General features: G+C 35.1%; 2 protein-coding genes across 3 annotated transcripts; one reads left to right on the forward strand and one right to left on the reverse strand.

The window, feature by feature from the left end:
- Positions 1-475: 475 nt before the first annotated feature.
- LOC101267726 (uncharacterized) lies at positions 476-9660 on the forward strand. 2 transcript variants are annotated; one of them, XM_004245078.5, is made up of 10 exons: positions 476-716; positions 1149-1327; positions 3580-3711; positions 3798-3848; positions 5717-5813; positions 7149-7195; positions 7953-8169; positions 8814-8943; positions 9035-9077; positions 9400-9660. In XM_004245078.5, the coding sequence occupies exons 1-10, from the start codon at positions 680-682 to the stop codon at positions 9472-9474; spliced, it is 1008 nt and encodes a 335-aa protein (XP_004245126.1). In that variant the 5' UTR covers positions 476-679; the 3' UTR covers positions 9475-9660. The 2 variants fall into 2 exon arrangements, with proteins under 2 accessions (XP_004245126.1, XP_025888087.1); XM_026032302.2 differs by having other exon boundaries at positions 503-716; positions 8811-8943.
- Positions 9661-9801: 141 nt separating this feature from the next.
- LOC101268015 (clathrin interactor EPSIN 1) lies at positions 9802-19408 on the reverse strand. The gene is made up of 11 exons (XM_010326759.4): positions 19144-19408; positions 18988-19039; positions 18260-18339; positions 18051-18129; positions 17773-17856; positions 17479-17624; positions 17152-17373; positions 12177-12328; positions 11293-11489; positions 10821-11205; positions 9802-10261 (listed from the first exon to the last, which is right to left on the reverse strand). The coding sequence occupies exons 1-11, from the start codon at positions 19182-19184 to the stop codon at positions 10044-10046; spliced, it is 1656 nt and encodes a 551-aa protein (XP_010325061.1). The 5' UTR covers positions 19185-19408; the 3' UTR covers positions 9802-10043.
- Between the last annotated feature and the right edge of the window lie 1498 nt (positions 19409-20906).

A 20906-nucleotide genomic window follows, 5' to 3' on the forward strand; every position in this document is an offset into this window, starting at 1 on the left:
TATTGGATCATTGAACCACCCATAATTTATTCCTTTAAACACCGTTGGTTTATGTGAAACTAGATTTTGGAAAGGGTATTTAGAGGATATATATATTGTTCCATAACTCATTAGTCCAATTGATAGTGATCGAGAATAATTGTACTTTATTTTAAGTCATTTGAACACATTAGAAAACAAATGAGATTAATATGCAATTTGTCTTCATTCATTCAATCAAATTCATTATAATACGAACACTATTGAAGACAATTACAATAGAAAAGTCGGTTACAATAGAAAAGTCGGTCAAAATCAGTCAACAGTGTTCAAAAGGAACAAATTATATGTGGTTCAATGACTCAATAGGAAAATGACATAGTTAAACTATTTAAAGGGAAAAACTCAACAAGTTTAGAGATGTTTTTATGAGTTTGGCCAAATATTAAATTACTCATTATTCAAATCAAAAGGAAATAGGTCAACAATTGAATTTAAGACTACTTAATCTACAAGTAAAATAAGGAAAAAGTGATTAATTAGACCATCCCTTGATTTGAACAAGATTCACACCGAGACAAATCTTCATTCAAGATTCTAATAATATAAATATAACCAACTTTACACATCAACAGAAACAAAAAGAAATGAATATTTCCCTCTGAAAACTTTTGCCGATCTGCTTGGATGCTCCGATCACATGGCGTCTACTCAACAAGCTTTGCCTCCTGACCCTGGTAATCCTCGTCCCTTAAATTCATCGTTTTAGCGATCAAAATCTCTTTGTTTTTTTGGATTTCTTGGGCGTTACATTCTCCATTTTCATGAAATTAGGTTTTTACTTTCATGCGTTTTCTACTACTTTTTGTGGTCGCATTAGTTTTGCATCAATGGATATAGGCAAGTTCGAAGTTTCTATGTTTTTCTAATGGAGATTCATTAACTATTTCAATTGCTGGTTGTTTTTACCTGTTTTAGTATAGATGCAGCACATTGTTTTAACCATTATACTTCCTATTTTTATGTGATTCTTGGTTGTATAGATATATTCCGAGCTATGAGTAACAATGGCATGTGGTATTTGACCTAAAATTTTGTCATAAGTAAAAGGAAAATTAAAGGAGGATGTGAAATGAAAACGGAATGTTATTTGATGTTGGTCTTCCTAGGTGAAAAAATCCAAGGGGAAGAAGAGGCACAATTTTCTACAGTGCCAATCCATGTTGTCACTAATCCATCTGAACTACCTGTTGAATTCTTGGAACCTTCTGCTGAGACACAACTGGTGATTGGTTTTGATTGTGAGGGTGTTGATCTTTGTCGCCATGGGACTCTCTGTATTATGCAGGTAAAATCAGAATCTGAATATACATAGTGTTATTCTGCCTTAAAATTTCGAATTAGATTTCTCATTTAAGTTCAAGTGTGGTGTTAGATGGTCTACAATTATGAAATATTTTGAGGTTAGTGAAAAGAGGTTCCAAGAACCCTTGGAGAAGTTGTAATCCATACAGCTCTAGATTAATGAAACTGCTTAACTCAATTTAATGGTCATACTTTTCATGGACCTGGTAAGCCTTTGAATTGTTGAGTTTGTAATTTATTTATTATTGAAACTGGTAACATTGCTATTGAAAGCACTTGGGGCAGTGCAAAAAGCCATATTTACAGAGTTGAGCTTGTAATGTAGAGTTCAAACTTGGTGTTTTGCTCAAAAGTTTCATTTTACTTTATGTGGTAATCCTAGTTTGGGAGGGAATGATTAGGCTGGCATTCTTACCTCGTATATTGTCTCATGGTGGTCTAAGATGTCACTACATATGCAGGCAATGTAATTAAGGTGGTCATTGTGAGTAGTCTGTTTTGGCTGTTTTCATCTGTGATCTGCTGTGTATTTAGGAGATTTTATGTTTGATAGAGAAGGAAGTGAATAGATGAATTCGACGACAAATATGAGAATTGACATCTTCATCATGTTCAACATTGAGATATCACAGCTAGTATCATTGGATCTTCTTTCTTTTCTCACTCACTTTACCCTCACTTGAAGGAACATCCAATTGTGGACTGAAGAGTAAGCACTTGAAAAATGTGACGAAGAGAGATGATAGAGGATATTTTTTAGTGAAGGAAGGAGAAAGGGAGATCACTATTTTTAGAAGTCAATCCTTTGCATTGACGAATGGGGTAGTGTGGAGAGTTGGTGGGATTAGAGAACTTACATGCCTTCAAAAGTGTATTTGATGTGATAAAGCTTTTATATAGCCAGATTTGCATTGGTCTGAATTCCTTTAGGCTTTACATTTTCCTTTCTTTTATCGATGAAGAGAATTTCATTTAAATGCATCAAGAAGATGCAGCGAGTAGAAAGAGTTGGATAATAGCTCCAGTACAGAATATCTAAGCTAAGATCAGGGAGCTATCAAAATCTAGAAAAGTAGTGAGCACTATATACAGGAGTGAGATAGTTCCAACTAAATGTTGGAGTTGATAAACCATGATAAACCATGAAACATCTTCGGTTTCTTTCTGCCCAAATTTACCCAAAAATAATTGCTGGTAAGTGGAACCATCAGGCTTGCAATTTTATGAATTTCAGCAAATCTTGCTATACCGAAAATTATGACAAAAGTAGGTTCAAGGAGGAAAGTTAGTGGATGACGAAAAAGGGATGTGGATATTATTAGAGTCAATCCTCAACTTAGATGAGTGTGAAGTGCTGGGGTTAGAGTACCTACATGCCTTAAAAAGTGTAACTTGCTGCTATTAAGCATTTATGTTGCCAGTTTTGCATTGGTCTGACTTTCTTTTTAGACTTTCTTATTCTAAATTTGAAAAAATCTCATGATGCGGTGGCAGCATGCATTCTTTTTGATGATCTTATTACTCGTTTCCTTCTTCTCTAGCTACTTTTGTATTCCCTGCATTTCCAATGTTTACTTTTATGCAAGTTACAACTTACAACTGTTCCTAATGCAGTTAACTTCCACTGCCTTTTTGGTTTGTTTCAATTGACTTTACCCCCCTCTTTAACTGTCTCAAAGAATTCATTATAAATTTACTGTATTCAACTATTATTGGTTGATAGGCAATACTGTGACTTTTCTAGCACCGATGTGATATCTTTCTAACATAGTACTTGACTTTCATACTAAGTCATAGCTATTGTTAGACATACCTCAAACTAATTACATGTTAAAATGTTAATTCTTCCAAATCATCATATTAGTCAAATTGAGTCATTTAGATTGGAATAAGTATATTTTGGGAGTTCTTAAAAGTAATTTTAAATGTGCCTTGTGCTAAATTTAATCCTTGTGCTTGTAGCCTTGCCTTCAAGACTTTGATCTTCTAAGTAATTGGGCCTCTGAATCCTTGTGTCTAATTTCTTTTGTTCTTGTCTGCTGGATTGGAGGCTTAATCATCATATTCAGATTTGCTTTTAAATTTTCCTGCTTGTTTCTTTAGCTTATTTTAGATCAAAACAAAAATGTTATTTGCAGCCTAACCTGGTGTTCGTAATGCTTTCAGTTGATAACACTTATCCAACCCAAGAAAAAAAAGAGAAGCTTTCCAGTTGATGAATTTTTGTTTGTGCAGTTTTCCTTTCCAGATGCAATATATCTGGTTGATGCTGTTCAAGGCGGGGAGGCTATCGTCCAAGCTTGTAAGCCTGCACTCGAGTCTAACTACATCACAAAAGTTATTCATGATTGCAAAAGAGATAGTGAGGTCTCTTATTGATTTCTTCTATTTTTCAAATTTTGTATTATGAAGCATTGTAGCATGTTTAATTTACTTGTTCATTCTTCTTTCAGGCATTGTATTTTCAGTTTGGCATAAAGTTGCACAATGTTGTGGATACACAGGCAAGAATTCTCAATTGAAGTTTTCTCAGTATACTTAATTTACACATGCCGTTAGTTTAAGATGTGTTTTGAAAATAGTTGAAAACTTGAAATGTATGAAGCTGGAGCAGTTTGTTGAAAGTAGAGTTAGTACAATTGTTAGTAGTATATATTATTAGTAGTATATATTATAAGTAAGACGTTAAGATGTGTATAGATTGACATGTTTGTTGAAAGAAAAAACTAGAGCTAATACTATGTATTGGTCATTTATATAGTTTGAATATCGGACATAGACAAGTTTCTGGATACTGAGAGTAGTCGAGAATATTTGGAGGATGATCAAAGAGTAGGTCACATGATTTGTGAAAGGAATTATTGGATGTTGTATTTGTTGCTACAGTTTTTCTAGAATACTTAGTTGTTCAGTTGTAGACTTTGTCCACTACTTTGTCATTGATGGATTATACATTAGAATCGTCATTAGAAATCTAGTTGTACAAGTTTAAACTTTTGTTAGATATGTTGAGACTTATCAGTTGTTTGGTTATATTATTCTGCAGATTTTCTGTTTTCAAATGGCTATTAAAATCCTATGGTTAATAAAACAAATTAAGAGACAAACTTTTAAACATATTTTCAACCTCCTTATTGCTCCATCTTTATAAAAAAAAAAACCAACACGATTGCAGAGCCTCAATTTATATCATAGGATGTGTGAGTTTTTACTCAAGAAGAACCAATTTGAACTCATACCTTATTTCGTTTAACCATATTTTTCAACATGGCAAGCAACAGTTTTTCATTGAATGCTCCACAAACCTTCAGTGGTGAAAATGTCAAATTCATTTGTGAAATGAAGTCTTATTTGTAAGCCTATGATTTATGAAAGTTGTGATGAAGATAAACTCTTATTACTACCACCCCCTTGCAATTCCTCAGTTCTCAAGAACAGTAAAAAATCACCAATCAAGGAGGAACAACATTTGTAGACTGAAGCAAATAAAGCAAAGGAGGAGTTTTGACTATAATTTTGGTTGAATAATTAGTTGTCTAGTTGTATGAGGAATCTATTACTTCGTCAAAGTTCTATTTTCTTGTATGATATCTTAGGTTGTTGAGACATTTTAATTGTTTGAATATTTGCTCAGATTTTCTGCAGGCTTTCTGCTTACAAGTGACTATAAAGCCCTATGGTTAATAAAAATTTTATTCCATCCAATTCACTGTGTTTTAGTTTGAATAGGCATAGAGTTTAAGAAAGCGAGGGAGACTGTTGAATCTTGTGATCTTAAACATGTCATGCGGGATTCTTGAAATTAGAGAGTTACTACATGTAGAAAGTGACATTGTTCTTGGAATATACTAAACTGTAAAGTAAGATGATACCGGCCGCTTTATGAGGAGCCTATTTAAATTGCACTACTGCCTTACTACCAAGTATCATGAAGGGTAAAATTTAAAACTTGAATTTTCAGTCAATCCAATTATGTTTGGTTTGTTCCTATTCACCACAGTGGCCATTCATTTAGTTTTCTTTCCTCAATCTCTTCTTATAACTTAATGTTTCAAGTTAGTTTCTTCTTCCCAACTGGTAGGTGATGTGGTTAATGGTTGTTGCATGTTATGTGTATTGAATTGACTGATTCAAAAAAACATAGAGGATCAAACGAGTCACATCTTTCATCACTTGTTCTCTTGTCTTTCTGTTTTATTTCCCAAAATATGTTCCTTTGCATGTCCATTCTTTTTATAAATTCAATATTGATATTATGTTAGCTGACTTTAGCTAGGGTTTATTTGTCTGGAAGTGATAAATGGGGAGTATTATGGTTATGACAAGTTTGATATACTTGGATTGTTAACGTTTATACTCTCCCCTCAAGCAGATTGCATATTCTTTGATCAATGAACAAGAAGGACAGGCACGGGTCCCAGATTGTCACATATCATTTGTTGGTCTACTTGCTGACCCACGTTATTGTGGTATTGATCTTTCTGCTTTAAATCTTTTCTTGCTTACGTGTGGCTTGAAATTTTGCAACCCTGTTCTGTGGATTCTGCTGCATAGATATGAGCTTGAAAGCAAGGATGAAGGAAACATAACATCTAGTGGAAACAATCATGTTTATGAATGCCTTTTCCTATAAATTAGATGACAAGTTCCTAGGTAGAAATATTAACCTCATTAGCAGAACTAAAATTATCACACCTACCATGCTGCCTTCTAAAAGAATGTAACTATCCTGAAATTTTATGAGTTCCATCAACTAGAGCTTGTATTCAAGTTGTTTGGTATCCCTTAATATTATACTGTGTGGCTTTATTGCCTATGGATTTTTTTGTTGGATTTAATGTTTTTTGGACTATACTGAGTATGTTGTTGTTGTAACGTTTTTTGGACTCTTTAATAACATTTTTTTTACAATTTTGAAAATTTCACTTTTTCTTCCCTTCGCTTAAATTGATGTCATCTGCAAGCTTGAGGATCTTGATATTTTGGCCCTGATCTTTAGCATTCCAGCTCTTTATGTTTGTTCCACTTTCAAATGCACCAACCAGCTTACAAGAGTAGGCGTATCCGTTTTATTTGCTGTCACTTCCTGTGAATTTTCTGCATACTTCTCCAGAAAGTGGCATCTTCGACTTACAATGCAGACTAACACATATATTTCTTTTGCTGTTTAGCAGCTCATAAAAAAAATTGTTTCCCCACAGACTCTTCTTATTTCTTCATCAGTAGGATGGACTATATTGTAGGAGAAATCCTGATGTATGAGTATTCTATGTTCTTTTGGCTTGGTGAAGGGCCTGATGGAAGGCATAACAAGTCTTAAATCTATAGTAAGACCAATAAATTATCTGATACTCATTTCTTTGTATCCAGTTATGGTCAAAATGTAATTCCTCATCCAAATTTGTAGTTTTATGTTATACCTTTTAATATCCCATTTCTAGTCCAATGAACTAAATATCTACCAATAAATTTGTAGTTTTATGTTATACCTTTTAATATCCCATTTCTAGTCCACTAAATAATCCCGTCATTGTTTGATCCCTGTACTTTAATCCCCATATAATAATTATCCTAGTATAACTTGTTCACAGAAATGAACCTTTACTCTTTGTGTTCTTTATAGTTTATACCCATACTAAAGCAGCTGCAAGGATAGGAACAGTTTGAGTTTGGTGCAGTATTTAGTGTTCTCTTGTGTTTATGTCTTAAACTTAGTGCTTCTCTACTTTGGTGTAAGTTTTGAGCAGATTTAGATTTGATTTGTGGAAACTGGGAACTGATTATTTTCTTGCTTGTTTGGACAGGAGTATCTTATGATGAGAAAGAAGAAGTCAGAGTTCTTCTAAGACAGGTTAGTCAATTTTGCTTGCACATCAGCAAAGAATAGTTGTTTTTCTTGTTTCGAACATGTTCATTGCTTCCATTTTGTTGTACTCTTCTTGGATTAAATTGTGTCCTTGCGTAGCTATATTTACATTAGAGACCTATTTTACATGGATTTGTTTACGGGTTTGTAGTTGATTTGGGTGTGCATAGATAACTGATACGGGTATGTGGAGCTATTTTTTTAAAGAAAAAAACTGATTTTAAGTGTATCTCGAAGAATTTGCATGAAGTACCCATAACCAAATCACACCCATTCCTACGGTACATCAATGAAAAAGATGGATTCTTTTTCCGTAGTTAGAGACTTAATATGTAATATGAGCACTTCAGCCTCTAAGCGGAAAATGGGGGGGGGGGGGCTAAAAGATGGAAGAATCTTTCTTATGTTGTCTGGATTCCCTTCATTACTCTGGGAAAAGTTGTCATTTGTCTCAACTATGTTTTTCTCATTTCATCCAGTGGCATTATGTAAGTGTCAAATAGTAGCATGTAAGAGAAATTCTGATGAGTTAGATAAATTAGTTGGTCAACTGTGAGATCGTTCAGCTGATGAATTATTTGTCCGAGCCTGTTTTCCATTAAACCATCAAATATACAAATAGGAGAATTACTATACTGTTTTCGTTTCTTTTTCTTTCCTTGAATATCTATATTTTTGTAGTTTTCCAGTCACTAAATCTGCTTAAACTTTCTCTGGTTAATTATGTCTTTCACATTTCCAGGACCCCAAGTATTGGACATATAGGCCGTTGTCTGAACAGATGATCCGTGCTGCTGCAGATGATGTCCGATTTCTTCTCCATATATACCATAAGATGGTGCAAAAGTTGAATGGCAAGTCCTTATGGAACCTAGCTGTCCGTGGCGCCCTCTATTGTCGCTGTTTCTGCATCAATGACAATCATTTTGCAGACTGGCCGCCTCTACCTCCGATTCCAGGTATATTTCTTCCCTGTCTCTCTCAGTATTTGCTGGTTTTGTTCAACCCTAAGCTTGCTGTAAATATAAAAACCATCTATGGTTTATCTCATGGAAATGAATTTAATCTTTCGAGCCTATAAGTGTATTATAGGAGTAATGTGATATTTAGAACCACCAGTTTGTCTTAGAAAGATAAATTTATTTAGTATTGGAGTGGACCTGAATTGAGTGAAGTGGATATGAAGGATTAATATGGATGACTTCAACTAATCTGGACCTGAGGCCTATTTGATTGATTGAAGCATATAGACAGCTATAGCAAGTATGCTGGTAAAAGCTGTATTGGGTTCTAAAAGGCAAGAAATTTGTATGTACCTTTTTATGAAACACCAATTTAAAATTGTCTAGTCCTGAGGTTGAAATTGTGAAACCTCTATTAATGGTTGTCATGAAAATTTAACTTGATAAAGCAATGATGTCTCATAAGTTGTTCAGTTCAAGAACCATGCAGATGTTTGTTTTACATGACTAACGCAGACATGCATCTAAATCTGCCATGATGGGGTGCAGAATTCGGACTAAAGAAATTCTGTCCCAGATGAAAGTCTTATGCTTGTACCTTTAGAGCGAACTTACTAATATTAGGTGGGTTGTGATAGCAGAAAACATTGTTGCTGACGGAAGTATCCTTGAAGAAGAAGTTTTGTCTGTTGTTGATGTTCCCCCGGGGAAAATGGGACGTGTTATTGGCAGAAGGGGAGCTTCTATATTGTCGATAAAGCAGTCATGCGAGTATGTTTCTTTTCTTCAGCTTTTAATGTGTGCTTTAATGCCCATCGAGGGTAAAAGCTCCCCTCCAATTTGACAATCTTATCATTTGCAGTGCTGAAATATTCATAGGAGGTGCTAAAGGTCCTCCTGATAAGGTTAGTGCTATGTTGTCAAACATTGAATGCTATTGTATTCCGTTGTCTTTTTCCACCAAAAATATTTGGTAGACATGCTGTTTCTCTTTTATTTAGTAACATAAACAAGACCATGCAACCAAGTTCATTGTGCACCATTTATCCTGAGGTGGTTGGAACCCCTCATATGAGAGATGCAAAATTGTAGATAGTTTTGACTTTCCACCTTAACTACTGTTTCTGCAAAGTTGTTCTTACTTTTGGGTTGCTCTTTTTTTCTTCTTTAAAGTATTTCCAATTGCTGTTGAATTACTTGTCTCATCTTAGGATTGCTTTGGTGCAGGTTTTCATCATTGGACCACAAAAGCAAGCCAGAAAAGCCCAAGCTATTCTAATGGGGAAACTGCTAGATTTCTGATCTTTATATTGTATCTTTAGATCAAGACAAGAAAAAGAAAAGGCAAAATACATATAGAGACCCTCATTGTATCATAAATAAGAAGTTTGGTGGTGGCTACAATGTACAACTTGATGTGCTCCATTGTTTCAGCTACTGGACTGAAAATAATGAGGGAATGGGAAGGATGATGAGAAATTTCAGTAATCTTTGATCTTCTTTCTAAGATAATTATTCATTTCAGCATTAGGATATATAATAGGTTTAATCGCACCGCAATGAAATGAAGATTATGCGCTTATAAATACCAATATATATTGCTGCCACCTGTAGAGAGTTGAGTGCTGATTATTCTTGTTATATGAGACAAGCTTTATATAAGATATGATTTGAAAAGTTGAATACAAGCTCCTTAAGAGTAGGGGCTAAGAAAAACCAAAACAAAGATAATATCAGCATAGAAGACGCTGCATGGGGTTGTACTTCAAATAGTTGCTGGTTTGGTCACTTTCCTAATTTACAGAATCACAATGTAGTGTCTCCAATCCGATCGTCAAAGCTCACAAATGAATATCTTGACCTGCAATTATTCACTTCTGAAAACTGCCAAACTGATAGTTTTGTGTGTTGAGACTTGAAAATATGTCATCTCCAGCTGTTGGTGCTGATGGAAAACCAGATTTGCCATACCCAATTCCTTGACCCATTGCTTTGCTACTGTAAAAAGAAGTTGGCCCTTTTTCTCTCTCATCTGATCCGTCAGTCAATCCTCCCACTACGCCAACATCTGCAAGGTTAACCTTTTTGGCTGGTAAGGCGGGGAAACAGAGTTAGTTCCATCAGGTAGCATAAAGCTTCAGTATAGTAATTTTTTTCATTTAAAACGTTACACATCTTGTGCACCTGTTTGGTCAAACCATCAAATTACAATTGGCTAAATTCATGTAGCTGATAAGGATCTATGTTCAGAAGGGACAATTCAAACCATCTTTTGGGAGACGGGTGTTTTGGGAAACAAGACAAGAACTGTTCTGCATTGCTACTAGGCTGACCTTATATTGACATTGTCGAGTATCCAATCAATGACTCGTTAATCTGACTACATCCACCAGGTCACTGAAAGTTGCACCAAGAATATTCAACGGACTCATTTATGACATGTATGTTGAAATCAATAGGGAAGGTGCAATTTTTCTAAGTTTAGTTTTAAGAAATCCAGCAACTATAAGACTCTGATACAACTTGATGCTTAACATCTCCAGAATCAATGTTTTATGAAAAAACAACACACGTCACTAAATATAAATACCAACAGCACACATGATAATCAACATTAAACAGAAATGTAAGTGATGTTCAGAACTTACGTGCACTTATATTCAGATCAATCAGCCCACGGCTCAATGAATCAGCCCATATTCCAGACCTGACTTGAAATGTGTTCTTTGCTGGTGTTTTAGCTTCAACAGACAATTTGCTTACTTTGTCACGAGCATCATGATTCCCGCCATTGCTAGTATTTTCATCGGGGAAAGGTACAGGTTTATGAGAAACAAATGAACCAAAAGGGTCAGAGTTATCAAAAGTATTTAGTGGAACTGAAGCAAATGGATCAACAATGTTGATATTCATTTGGTCTGATTTTGAGGATTTGTTATCAGACTGTATAACAGGATCCGGTGCAGCGAAGAAATCTATTGTTGAAGCTGCACCTGAAGGGGCAGGCTGGGAGGCAAACAGATCCACACCCATCTGCAGAAAATAGAAATGGCTACTTGAAAACTAACCAACCAATACTCAAGAGTGAGATTTTTTTCAAGGTGATGGATGGATTCTTACTGGAGTTTGGGAAGTTACACCCATTTCAGTTTCAGGTTTTGCTGATACAAAGGTGGCATCAGCAAATAAATCAACCTCTGATGGATTAGTGTTCACTGTAGATGTAGCAGTTGGAGCAGGTGTTGGTACATCCAAGAGGTCACCGAGCAAATCTTGCCCAAATAGATCTACTTGGTTAGAACTTCCTGCAGAAGGCTCTGTTCGACAACCAAATAACTCACTAAATTTTGAAACAAAAATAAGAAATCAAGGTGTAAGTTGCATTCTACATTGGATTAGGACCTCAATGGTTTCCTTTCGACCACACATATGTGCTCCCATTCAATGGGCGTTTATTACCCCTATCCCATCCCCCACCCAAGAGATTTATGACACAAATTTTACTTTCGGTGCATCCAAAAAACCTACACTTCTACGCAATGATCTAATGTAAAGATGGATGTCTCCTGTATCAAATAAATGTCTTAAAAATTGAATAATAATTCGTTGTTTTCTTCGACTAGTATATTAATATGCCCTAGTTCCTTCACCGCTGTAACTGGTATAATAGGACAGCTAGATACGAGAACTTGTTAGACTTTAGCCAACCAACAGTACTTACAATGTTTTACCTAATTCAAAAAGAACAAACCCCCAAAGCGTAATTTGTTGGCATACCCACATGACTTCTGCTACTACCCCTTTTTCAATAGTGTAATTTGTACGCACACCCAACCCCATGCAGGGGCAAATATAAAGATGTTATTTGGCCCATACCTTTGAATCTGTGAACTTACAGATAATCTTTGTATATAAAACATGTTAAACGGAACTTTGACCCTCCTATGAAGCACAAAATAGAAGACTGCAAATTGAATCTCTTTGAAACCTCAAAAGATACTTACTAGAACTTGAAGTACCCCGAGGATCAAAATCGTCAAAATCTTCCTCGTAATTGGTTGATGGTACAGTTGAGCTCTGTGAAGAAGATTTTTCAGGCTCACCTACCTTCTTAATCATCTTTGATCCACTAGCAGAAACAGTATCTTGAACTTTGCTGCAGATGTCATCAAGTTAAGCAAAATGAGACACATGTTAAAACATCCAAGAAATCTACTCAGTCATGAAAAAACAGCTTATTTCAAGTTTTGAACTTAAGTCGACGCAATGCTAAATTTTATCTACGATATAAATTAAGAGGGAACTAAAGTTCATACAAGCACTGTATTGCAGCTTAAAGTATGAAGAACAGAAAAAAAACAACTTTTTAAAATGGACGGACAGAAAAAACACACCTTTTCAATATAAAGGGACAGAAAAAGGCAAAAATTTGAGAGCCAAAAGCTAGAATGGTTAGACCAAGGAGCAACCTATTCAAAAGTCTGTAAATTGCCCCAGTGGGGTTGGAGTTTGGGAAGCTATCAGATCATTGTGGTCACCTCTTGCTAGAAATGTCAGCTATAAAGTTGGTAATAGGAGAAAAATTCTCCTATGGCATGAAACTGACTTGGGAATGATTCTCTCTTTCCCTGATTTCTACAACATTGCTACTCAACCAGATGCAAACCTTTAATCAACTAAAGATGTACAAGGATGGGATATCACTTTTAGAAGATTATTACATGATTGCGAATTGGGAAAGAGCTGTAGATCTGTTCAAGATTTTGGAATCATTCAAGGTTTCAAAAAATCTGAGAATACTTTGAGCTAGAAATCTGGCAGTGAAGGAGTTTACACTGTCAATTATGCCTACGACTACCAGATTAGGCAAATCTCACAATCTGACCTATGGCCATGGAAGTTCATCTGGAAGAGCAAGGCCACTTGTAATTTTTATGTTTTTCTTGGCAGCAAGAGAAGCATGCTCACTCAGGAAAACTTAAGGAAGGGGATGGCATATATGCTCTAGATAGTAGATAAGATGGCAATGTGGCGGGGCAAGTTAAGCTCAACCTGCCCCGCCCCCGCCCCCGCCCCATTGCCATCCCTAGCTCTAGATGTTGTTTGTGTGGTGCAGGCATGCAGCCAGAGAAAAGGGATATGTTTCTACACTGCCCTATAAGACTGTGGCAACTCTTTTAGGACATGGTAGGACTAGGATGGTCTATGCGAGCAACCAGCTGTGATTTTTTATTTTATTCTGAAACTGGTAACATTAGTCTATATATCCACATGCATATTACAACAGAACTGTAACCTCCCCTTCAAAAGTGTTAAAACTTAGAGAGAAAGACAGTCTAAATCTAAACTGCTACCTATAAACAATCTAGCACACCAAAGATGTCTTCTGTCCTAGTTAATATATTTTCTTTACACCAAAAATAAAAAAGATCAAAGCAATTCATTTTGATCTTCTGTAAGCTGTTCTACACATTCTCAAAACTCATGTTGTTTCTCTCTTTCCAAATTGTCCACCAAATGCATGCTGAGACAAGTTTCCATCTCTTCTACTTATCTAAGCATTGCCATCTCTATTCCAGCTGCTTAGAACTCCTTTAATGCTCCCTGGTCTCACCCATCTTATCCCCTTTAGACAGATAACATTTTCCATAACTGTTATGTCCATGTACAGTGCAAAAAAAGATGGTTAATTGTCTCTGTATGCTCTCCACATAAAGTACATCTAGAAGCCAACTGATAGCCTCTTTTGCTTAAATATTCATGCATCAAAACTGCTTCTTTTGTCAACAATCACGTGTAGCAGTTTACTTTGTAGGGTGCCTTTGGTTTCCGCATCATCTTCCATGGCCAATCTGTCTCCTGTCCTGCATTCTTGTTGAGTTCCTTATAAATAGAATTTATTGTGAATTAACCGTTGGGGTCATTCTTCCAAATCGGTAAGAGATTGCTAAATGAGGCTACTAAACTTTAAAAATCTGTTGCTTAGTCTATTTCCCAATCATGGAGGTTCCTCCCAAGGAACTGATTTCATCCTTCTCCAGTCCACATTGTAACAGTGGCCTATTGATGTTGGCATAAGATGAACAATTCAGGATGCAGTTGTTTCATTGGAACTGCCCCATTCCATTTGTCTTCTCCCAGAAGGATAACTTTAAACCATCTCCCACTTCTACCCTGGTTCTATGATATAGCACTGCCATAAATTTCTGATTGCCCTCCAAACAGTGTATTTATATGGAGTACTTACCATTTCTGTCATCCACTTATCTTCCATACCATATTTTGCTGTGATTACTTCTTGCCAGAGCATGTGATCTTCATTTGAAAACTTCCACAACCACTTCATCATTAGGCTCTGATTTTGTTTCCTCAGGTTCTTGTGCCTAGACCTCATGTATCTTACTCACAGTCAGTTCCTCCCATTCAACTAGATGGAACTTCTTCATATCTTCACTGCCTTGCCATAGGAAATTCCTTCTAAGGCATCAATGTTCTTAGATACATTGGCAGGCATAGGAAATATAGACATCATACAAGAGTTGCTTAGGTTTTAACCTTAGAAAACTTAAGTTAGGATTAAGATTTGTGATTAATTGTTTATTTTCAGCTTTACCTAAATGATATATTGTTTTGTTTGAAAGGCAACAAGCCAAATCAAAACTTGTGTTCCTTATTGTTTTTGAACACTACTTGTTTTTGCTTTCCCTACACTGTCATTTGCACTTTCTATCGAGTATTTGGTTGTACACATACATGCACCCGTTCACGCGAGGGGTGTCTCACACTCCTCCAAAACTTCATTTGATTCTCTAATTTCAATGTTGGTGCAATTAAGTTAGTGCGCACCTTCTCGCAATGATTAAGTCCTACCCTTTAACATCTAGGAAAAAATCCTAATAAGTCATTGCATAGCCTTAGGCAAGACAATCTTATGCACCTTATTTGTTTTCCCTTCAAAACATCTTGCATTTCTTTCTTTCCACAACATCCAGCAAACACAAGCTGATATTGTTTTTCAAATCTTCCTAGCAGGCTTCTAATTCCTTCAGTACTCTAGATGGTCCATAGCTTCCTCACTGAATCAGGCATGGTCAGTGGTATCTTGAATAAGTTAAAAAACAGTTACCATAACTGACTTGCTAGTGAGCAATATAGAAAGAGATGGCTGCAATACTCCTTCACTGTTACACATAACTACTACATAATGACACGCCTTTTCTGAAAATTGATTTCAGACAGGAACACCTCGTGAGTAACCAACCCCATAAAGCAACAAACCTTGTAAGGAGCCTTGGACTTCCACAAGTGCTGCCATGGTCAACTAAAAGGGCTGCCCCTATAACAACTAATTGTTTTGTAGCATGAACTAAGAAAAACCCATTATTTCGCCTAGTCAGAGGGTACTGTCAGGTGCCTTGACATTTAGAGCCACATTGTCCAAATCTCCCAACAAAAGAGCCACTTCATGTATCCCCCAATCAAAGCAATTCCTTCTAAAGCTAATGCACAAGGTGCTACCATTCCAACGGTCTGAGACCAAGCTATCTGAGTTAGTGGTAAATCCATTTAAGTCCTGGTATTTTACATTCAGTGGTGTGTGACCTATCCAAGCATCTTGCCGGAACCTTGAATGTCTATCATTCCCCACTTCAATCCATAATATGAATTTATGCTTATATATTTTGTCTCTATTTATTTTGGTATTTTTTCTTTTAAATTGTGCTTCATTTCAATGAACCAAGCGCTTTTCTTAAAGCGTGAAGCGGGACCTTGTCGGTTTTCCGCTTCAGCGCTCCCCTTAAAACTGGGAAGGCCCTCCACATATACTTACTACCTTCCCACAAAAAGTTCCTCATAATCTTGTCCATCTACTCTCTCTCTAATCTTACAAGATCACTACATCACTGCAGACGCTGTTCATTCTACATCACCCCTCACACATTACAGACTACAAACACATATTCCTGCTATTTCTCTCACCAACAAATAAGAATGCAGATAATAGACAAGAAAAGTTCTAGATATGGTATCTAACAAATCCTTAAAATGGCAGATCTTAGCAAATTACACAAATAATTGATATTAATTCTAGACGATTCTAGGCTTAAACATCAACTTTTTGCCAACACATCTTCATTTCCAGAAGAAGCGAGGGAAAAATCAAAGAGTTCACAGAATCATGTAGTTCCCTCATCAATCAAAAAATCAAATTCCTGAAGATGGAGCAAATGTTAACCAAAACAGAGAAGAACACCAAAGTACAAGGATCCTACATTATGTGGACTCATATACAAGTATCTAATTTTCTACTAACAGTAACTCATGTGTGAATATCTGTCACAGACATCCCATTACTCAATTTCTAATTCTTCAATGTAGCTAAAAAGGTCCTGTAAGATTTGTCTAAACACTTTAGTGTAGTCTAAAGGATCCATAAGCAGCACTTATCCTTATTCCCCCACCACACGCCAACCCAACTCCTCTCCTAATCCCCAAGAAAGTACAGCACCCTTCGCGCTTGTTTTGACAGAGAACTTTCTTTTTCTAGAAGAAGCAGAAACTACATAGAGCAAAAGTTTGTGCTAGCAACATGAACATCTGAGAATATGGTAACACATATCCTCAGTTTATGCACCACCAGCAATGTAATTTTTTGCCATTTTCCTGGTATATATGTTACATTCTTTGGCAATCAGCTTTCAAATAGTATGTTAGTTGAATGGTTATACATCATCAGTTAACACGTTCAGCAATTACGTGAAAGCATGAACTGTCTTAGACCCATAAACCCCAAATGTGAGTCTACAAAAACAACAACATATTCAGTGTAACACCAAATGTGAGTCCTTTTCATGTAAAAACCTCGGGGATAATCAGCTATCGCATAAAGTCAGTGCAGGATAAAGGAAGTCAGCTACACTTGTTTTAAGAAAATTCAATGATACAAATAAATAAGCTAATGGAGCCAGGTGTACAGACCTGCCATAGCGAGAGGATCCCTTCTTTGGCTTAAAAGTACTTTGATCGACCTTATCTTCATCATATCGATCCTTTTCATTATAACTATCCTTAAATGAATCACCATCGCTTTTATTTCCAAAACCTCCATACCGTTCACTACTCTGTAAGCCGCTTCTGCTGCTACTAAAAGAGGCAGAGCTTGCCTTATATGTTATTCCGGAAGATGATAGTCCAACGTACCTAAAAGGTGGCATCTGATACCATCAGCATGTAATTATGCAACTACAGTTTTCAGGTACTCTTGAGTAATCAAAATGAAAGTCAGACCTGAAATAATATACTTACTTCTCACGATTTGCAGTAGCTTTACTCCTAACCTCTTGTATCTTCTCTTTGTTATTTAATAATGCCACAACATTTTCCGCCTTCTTCCTCACATTAATTCCCACATCCTTACCATTTGGCTCAACATACTCGAAAGTTGTGAGAGACTTGAGCAAAAATTTGAAACGATAAATACGTAAGATATAAAGGGACAGGTATTTGATCACATGTGTTTCGTAAAACTAGGAAAAAGCACTATGTATTGGTGATGGCAAATGAAAAAAAAGAAGAGAAAATAACATGAATTTTACGTACAGAGATCTGATAGGTATGTTCTATGATGTCATCAATTGCACGTTCAGCTCCATGCGCCACCAAGTACTCTATAACAGCCAATGACTGGTACAAAAATTAATTCCATTACTATTTAAATAAGAGATTGTTTGAAAATTTATAAGAATAGAAACTCGAAAGAGACAACAGATATGATCATTGGAAGCTTAACTTTTTGCAATCTTTTTGTTTTGTTTGAAGTGCTAAAGTTTTGATTCTCTTAGCTATGATAGTTGATGCCATAAAAAGTATAGTTCTACCTTATAGACATATCGCCAGTTCTTTCCAGTTTCAGTCAATCTTGTCCAGAGCACATTCATGACCATCTGACACTCGGAGCTGCAAAATACCTAAATAGATCAACCAGCTGAAGAAAAGACGCAGACAAATAATATTTTTTTTTGAAACGAAAAGACGCAGACAAATAATTAATCAACTGAATCAAGAATATACAATGGCTAACTCGTACAATTTTTTTGTAGCCTGTGCTATCTCAGCCAAAGCAGTACCATGAGGGCCCCAGGGCTCATCATCAGTAGCATCCAATACCTAGTACCATGTTGAAATAATCACATCATCCTTCAAACCAATGAAAAAAAAAGAAGAGGAGAGTCCAAAGTAGAAAGCCCTAACATCCAATCTAATTTCCACGCCGCTCATTTCATGTAAGAAGCCTAGCATAAGGATACTCGCCAGCATTTTCCTAGACCAAAAAGTAATCCTGAACTATGCAAAGTTAAAATGCATAGCAAAGAGCACAACTCTGGTGATGCTTTCATGATGACATTTAGCCCACTAAACTTCATTTTTTGGGTTCTAACACACGATCAAATGAGTAGGTAATTAAGAATATTAGCAAACAGCAGATAGAATTCTGAGGAACAATTAAGACAGAGATCCTAGATCCGGACAAATAAGATGCTTATAGCATTGTATCTCATTGCTATGGTTCAACCCCGTAGGATTCTCTGTGTATTCTTAAGCTTAGTTCTGTCGCTTTATCCTGTAGTACTATTCTCTACATTTTCTACTCAACAACTATAAAAACACAAATTTTGCTTCAGAAAATCTAGTGTACCTCATTCAAAGGTCCTTTACTCGAGAAATTACTTCTTTTACTTAATTAATCAGTCATTGTACAATCCCAATGAGCTAATACCAACCAAGATACTAAGAAAAAGTGAATTTTTTGTTTACCTTCTGCTCGATCTCAGGGACTTTCAATACTTTCAAATTCACCTCCCTCTTTCTGATAAAAGTTATCACAATAAAATAATTAATTGATTTGACACAATTAAAAGTGGATACTACTAATTCACAGCTTTAAGCAAAAGATGATAACTTTGCGCTTACATTTCGCGAACCGTTTGATCGAAGACCTTCATGAAATCCATGGCTGAATCTACCCAATAAGCGAAACCTGATTCAAAATTCTGGAAAAAGATATAGAGATCTGAAACTGAAAGGAAAAAAGGATGAGATCTCTTCAAAAAGTATAAAGCCGATGAGATCTCTCTCAACTCTTGCTTTGCCAAGAGAAGAGAGAAATAGCTACTCTGTTTTTTTAAAAAGGTTAAATAAAAGGGTCAAATTTGCCCCGTTATTACCTTGACAGGTTATTTGAATAGCAACTGAATTCAAACTCTTATTATAGAAGTATAATTTGAAAATGAAATTAATAAAGAGATATTTTTAAGATTGTTAATAGTTTGAGAATGAAACTATTAATTTGCACTAAGTTTAATGGAATTTTAAATATTTCTGTTGATTTTATATAATTTTTGATTGTTGGGTTTCAAATGTTAGGGTAAAAGTTACACTAAAACTTCTCTTAATTAATATAGGTGGATCGTGAAATATTATTATCTTGTAGAGATATTATTAAAGAGTATTTTGAGATTCAAGAAAGGTTGATTTTGATCACATAAAAATTATTGTGTTTTGTTAGTTTATGTATCTTAGTTATTAAATTCACATAAAAATAAAATATAAAGCGCAATGAATACATCAAAATTATCTGAATCCATACAAAAATAAATAAAACTTCATCATATAAAGTATAATGTGTGTGTATGATCTATTTGTAATATATGTTTTTGTTAAACAATTCACTAAAAAGATAAGTGTTTCGGATGTTGTCAATTTGGCAATACAAGCTTAGACAACGAGTATTCAGCAAGAGACAAATAGCAAATTATTTTCAACACTATAAATTTCATTGGAAAATGAAATCTCAAAAAAAAAAAAAAAGAATCTACTAGTCAACACGTCACTCATGAAGTTGAGGTCATGATTAATTATCCCAGTTATCGCAATAAAATGGACGTCAATAACCTGTTGAATTACCCAAATAAAAATTATGCATGTTCAGAGGTCCAGAGCTTAAAAGAAGTTATGGATATCACCGAGAAAGATATTGTTGATAAGTTAAAGATGATCCAATACTTTTGGAGTCAGTTACGCGTAAGGAATCACGTATCGCATAGAACTCTTCATAATTTTATGGTGTAGTCGAAAAGACAATACTAAAACTTTTGGATGAAATAAGAACACTTAGAGATGAGTTTCAACTATATTTAAATATCAACCCAAAAAAACAAAACTTAGAGATGAGTTTCAACTATATTTAAATATTAACCCAAAAAACACACACAATAGAATCATATTTTACTAAATTATGTTATATATATTTGTACTTTTAAGGAATTATTAATTTATAATATTAATGGAACCTTATAGAGGACTTCTTAAATATTATCTTTTTTTCTTATCAAAAGGGGTGATTTTTTTTTGGCCCAAGTTGAGACCGTAAAAAAATATTATCTTAGGAAAATTATTAATTCACCGAATATTAATTTAGTAAAATTTTGTTGTGCATTCATATAGTAATCTTATATGGTGTTTTGTTGTGTTTTAGTAATTCTATATAATTAATAGTCACATAATTTATGAGGAAGTATAGATATAATTTTATGCAAAGTAGAAGATGGGTATTAGTTATGCTTGAATTAAAATAATAAAATTACATATTTATTCCTATCAACTTACTTTCATTTTTTTTATTATATGTATATTTTAAAAAAATTATAGCATTTACTTTTTTAGTTAAAAATAAG

Source organism: Solanum lycopersicum, chromosome 8, assembly GCF_036512215.1.
Source record: "Solanum lycopersicum chromosome 8, SLM_r2.1".
NCBI lineage: Eukaryota > Viridiplantae > Streptophyta > Magnoliopsida > Solanales > Solanaceae > Solanum > Solanum lycopersicum.

Excerpts from the sequence above, each read along its gene's own strand:
- LOC101268015 (XM_010326759.4), bottom strand. The coding sequence starts at position 19,184 with ATGGATTTCATGAAGGTCTTCGATCAAACGGTTCGCGAAAT. Across the intron at positions 18,130-18,259 it reads GCACAGGCTACAAAAAAATT|CTCCGAGTGTCAGATGGTCA; the intron begins GTACGAGTTAGC and ends GGTATTTTGCAG. Across the intron at positions 12,329-17,151 it reads GGATCCTCTCGCTATGGCAG|CAAAGTTCAAGATACTGTTT; the intron begins GTCTGTACACCT and ends TGACATCTGCAG.
- LOC101267726 (XM_026032302.2), top strand. The coding sequence starts at position 680 with ATGGCGTCTACTCAACAAGCTTTGCCTCCTGACCCTG. Across the intron at positions 717-1,148 it reads AGCTTTGCCTCCTGACCCTG|GTGAAAAAATCCAAGGGGAA; the intron begins GTAATCCTCGTC and ends TGGTCTTCCTAG. Across the intron at positions 9,078-9,399 it reads CTAAAGGTCCTCCTGATAAG|GTTTTCATCATTGGACCACA; the intron begins GTTAGTGCTATG and ends GCTTTGGTGCAG.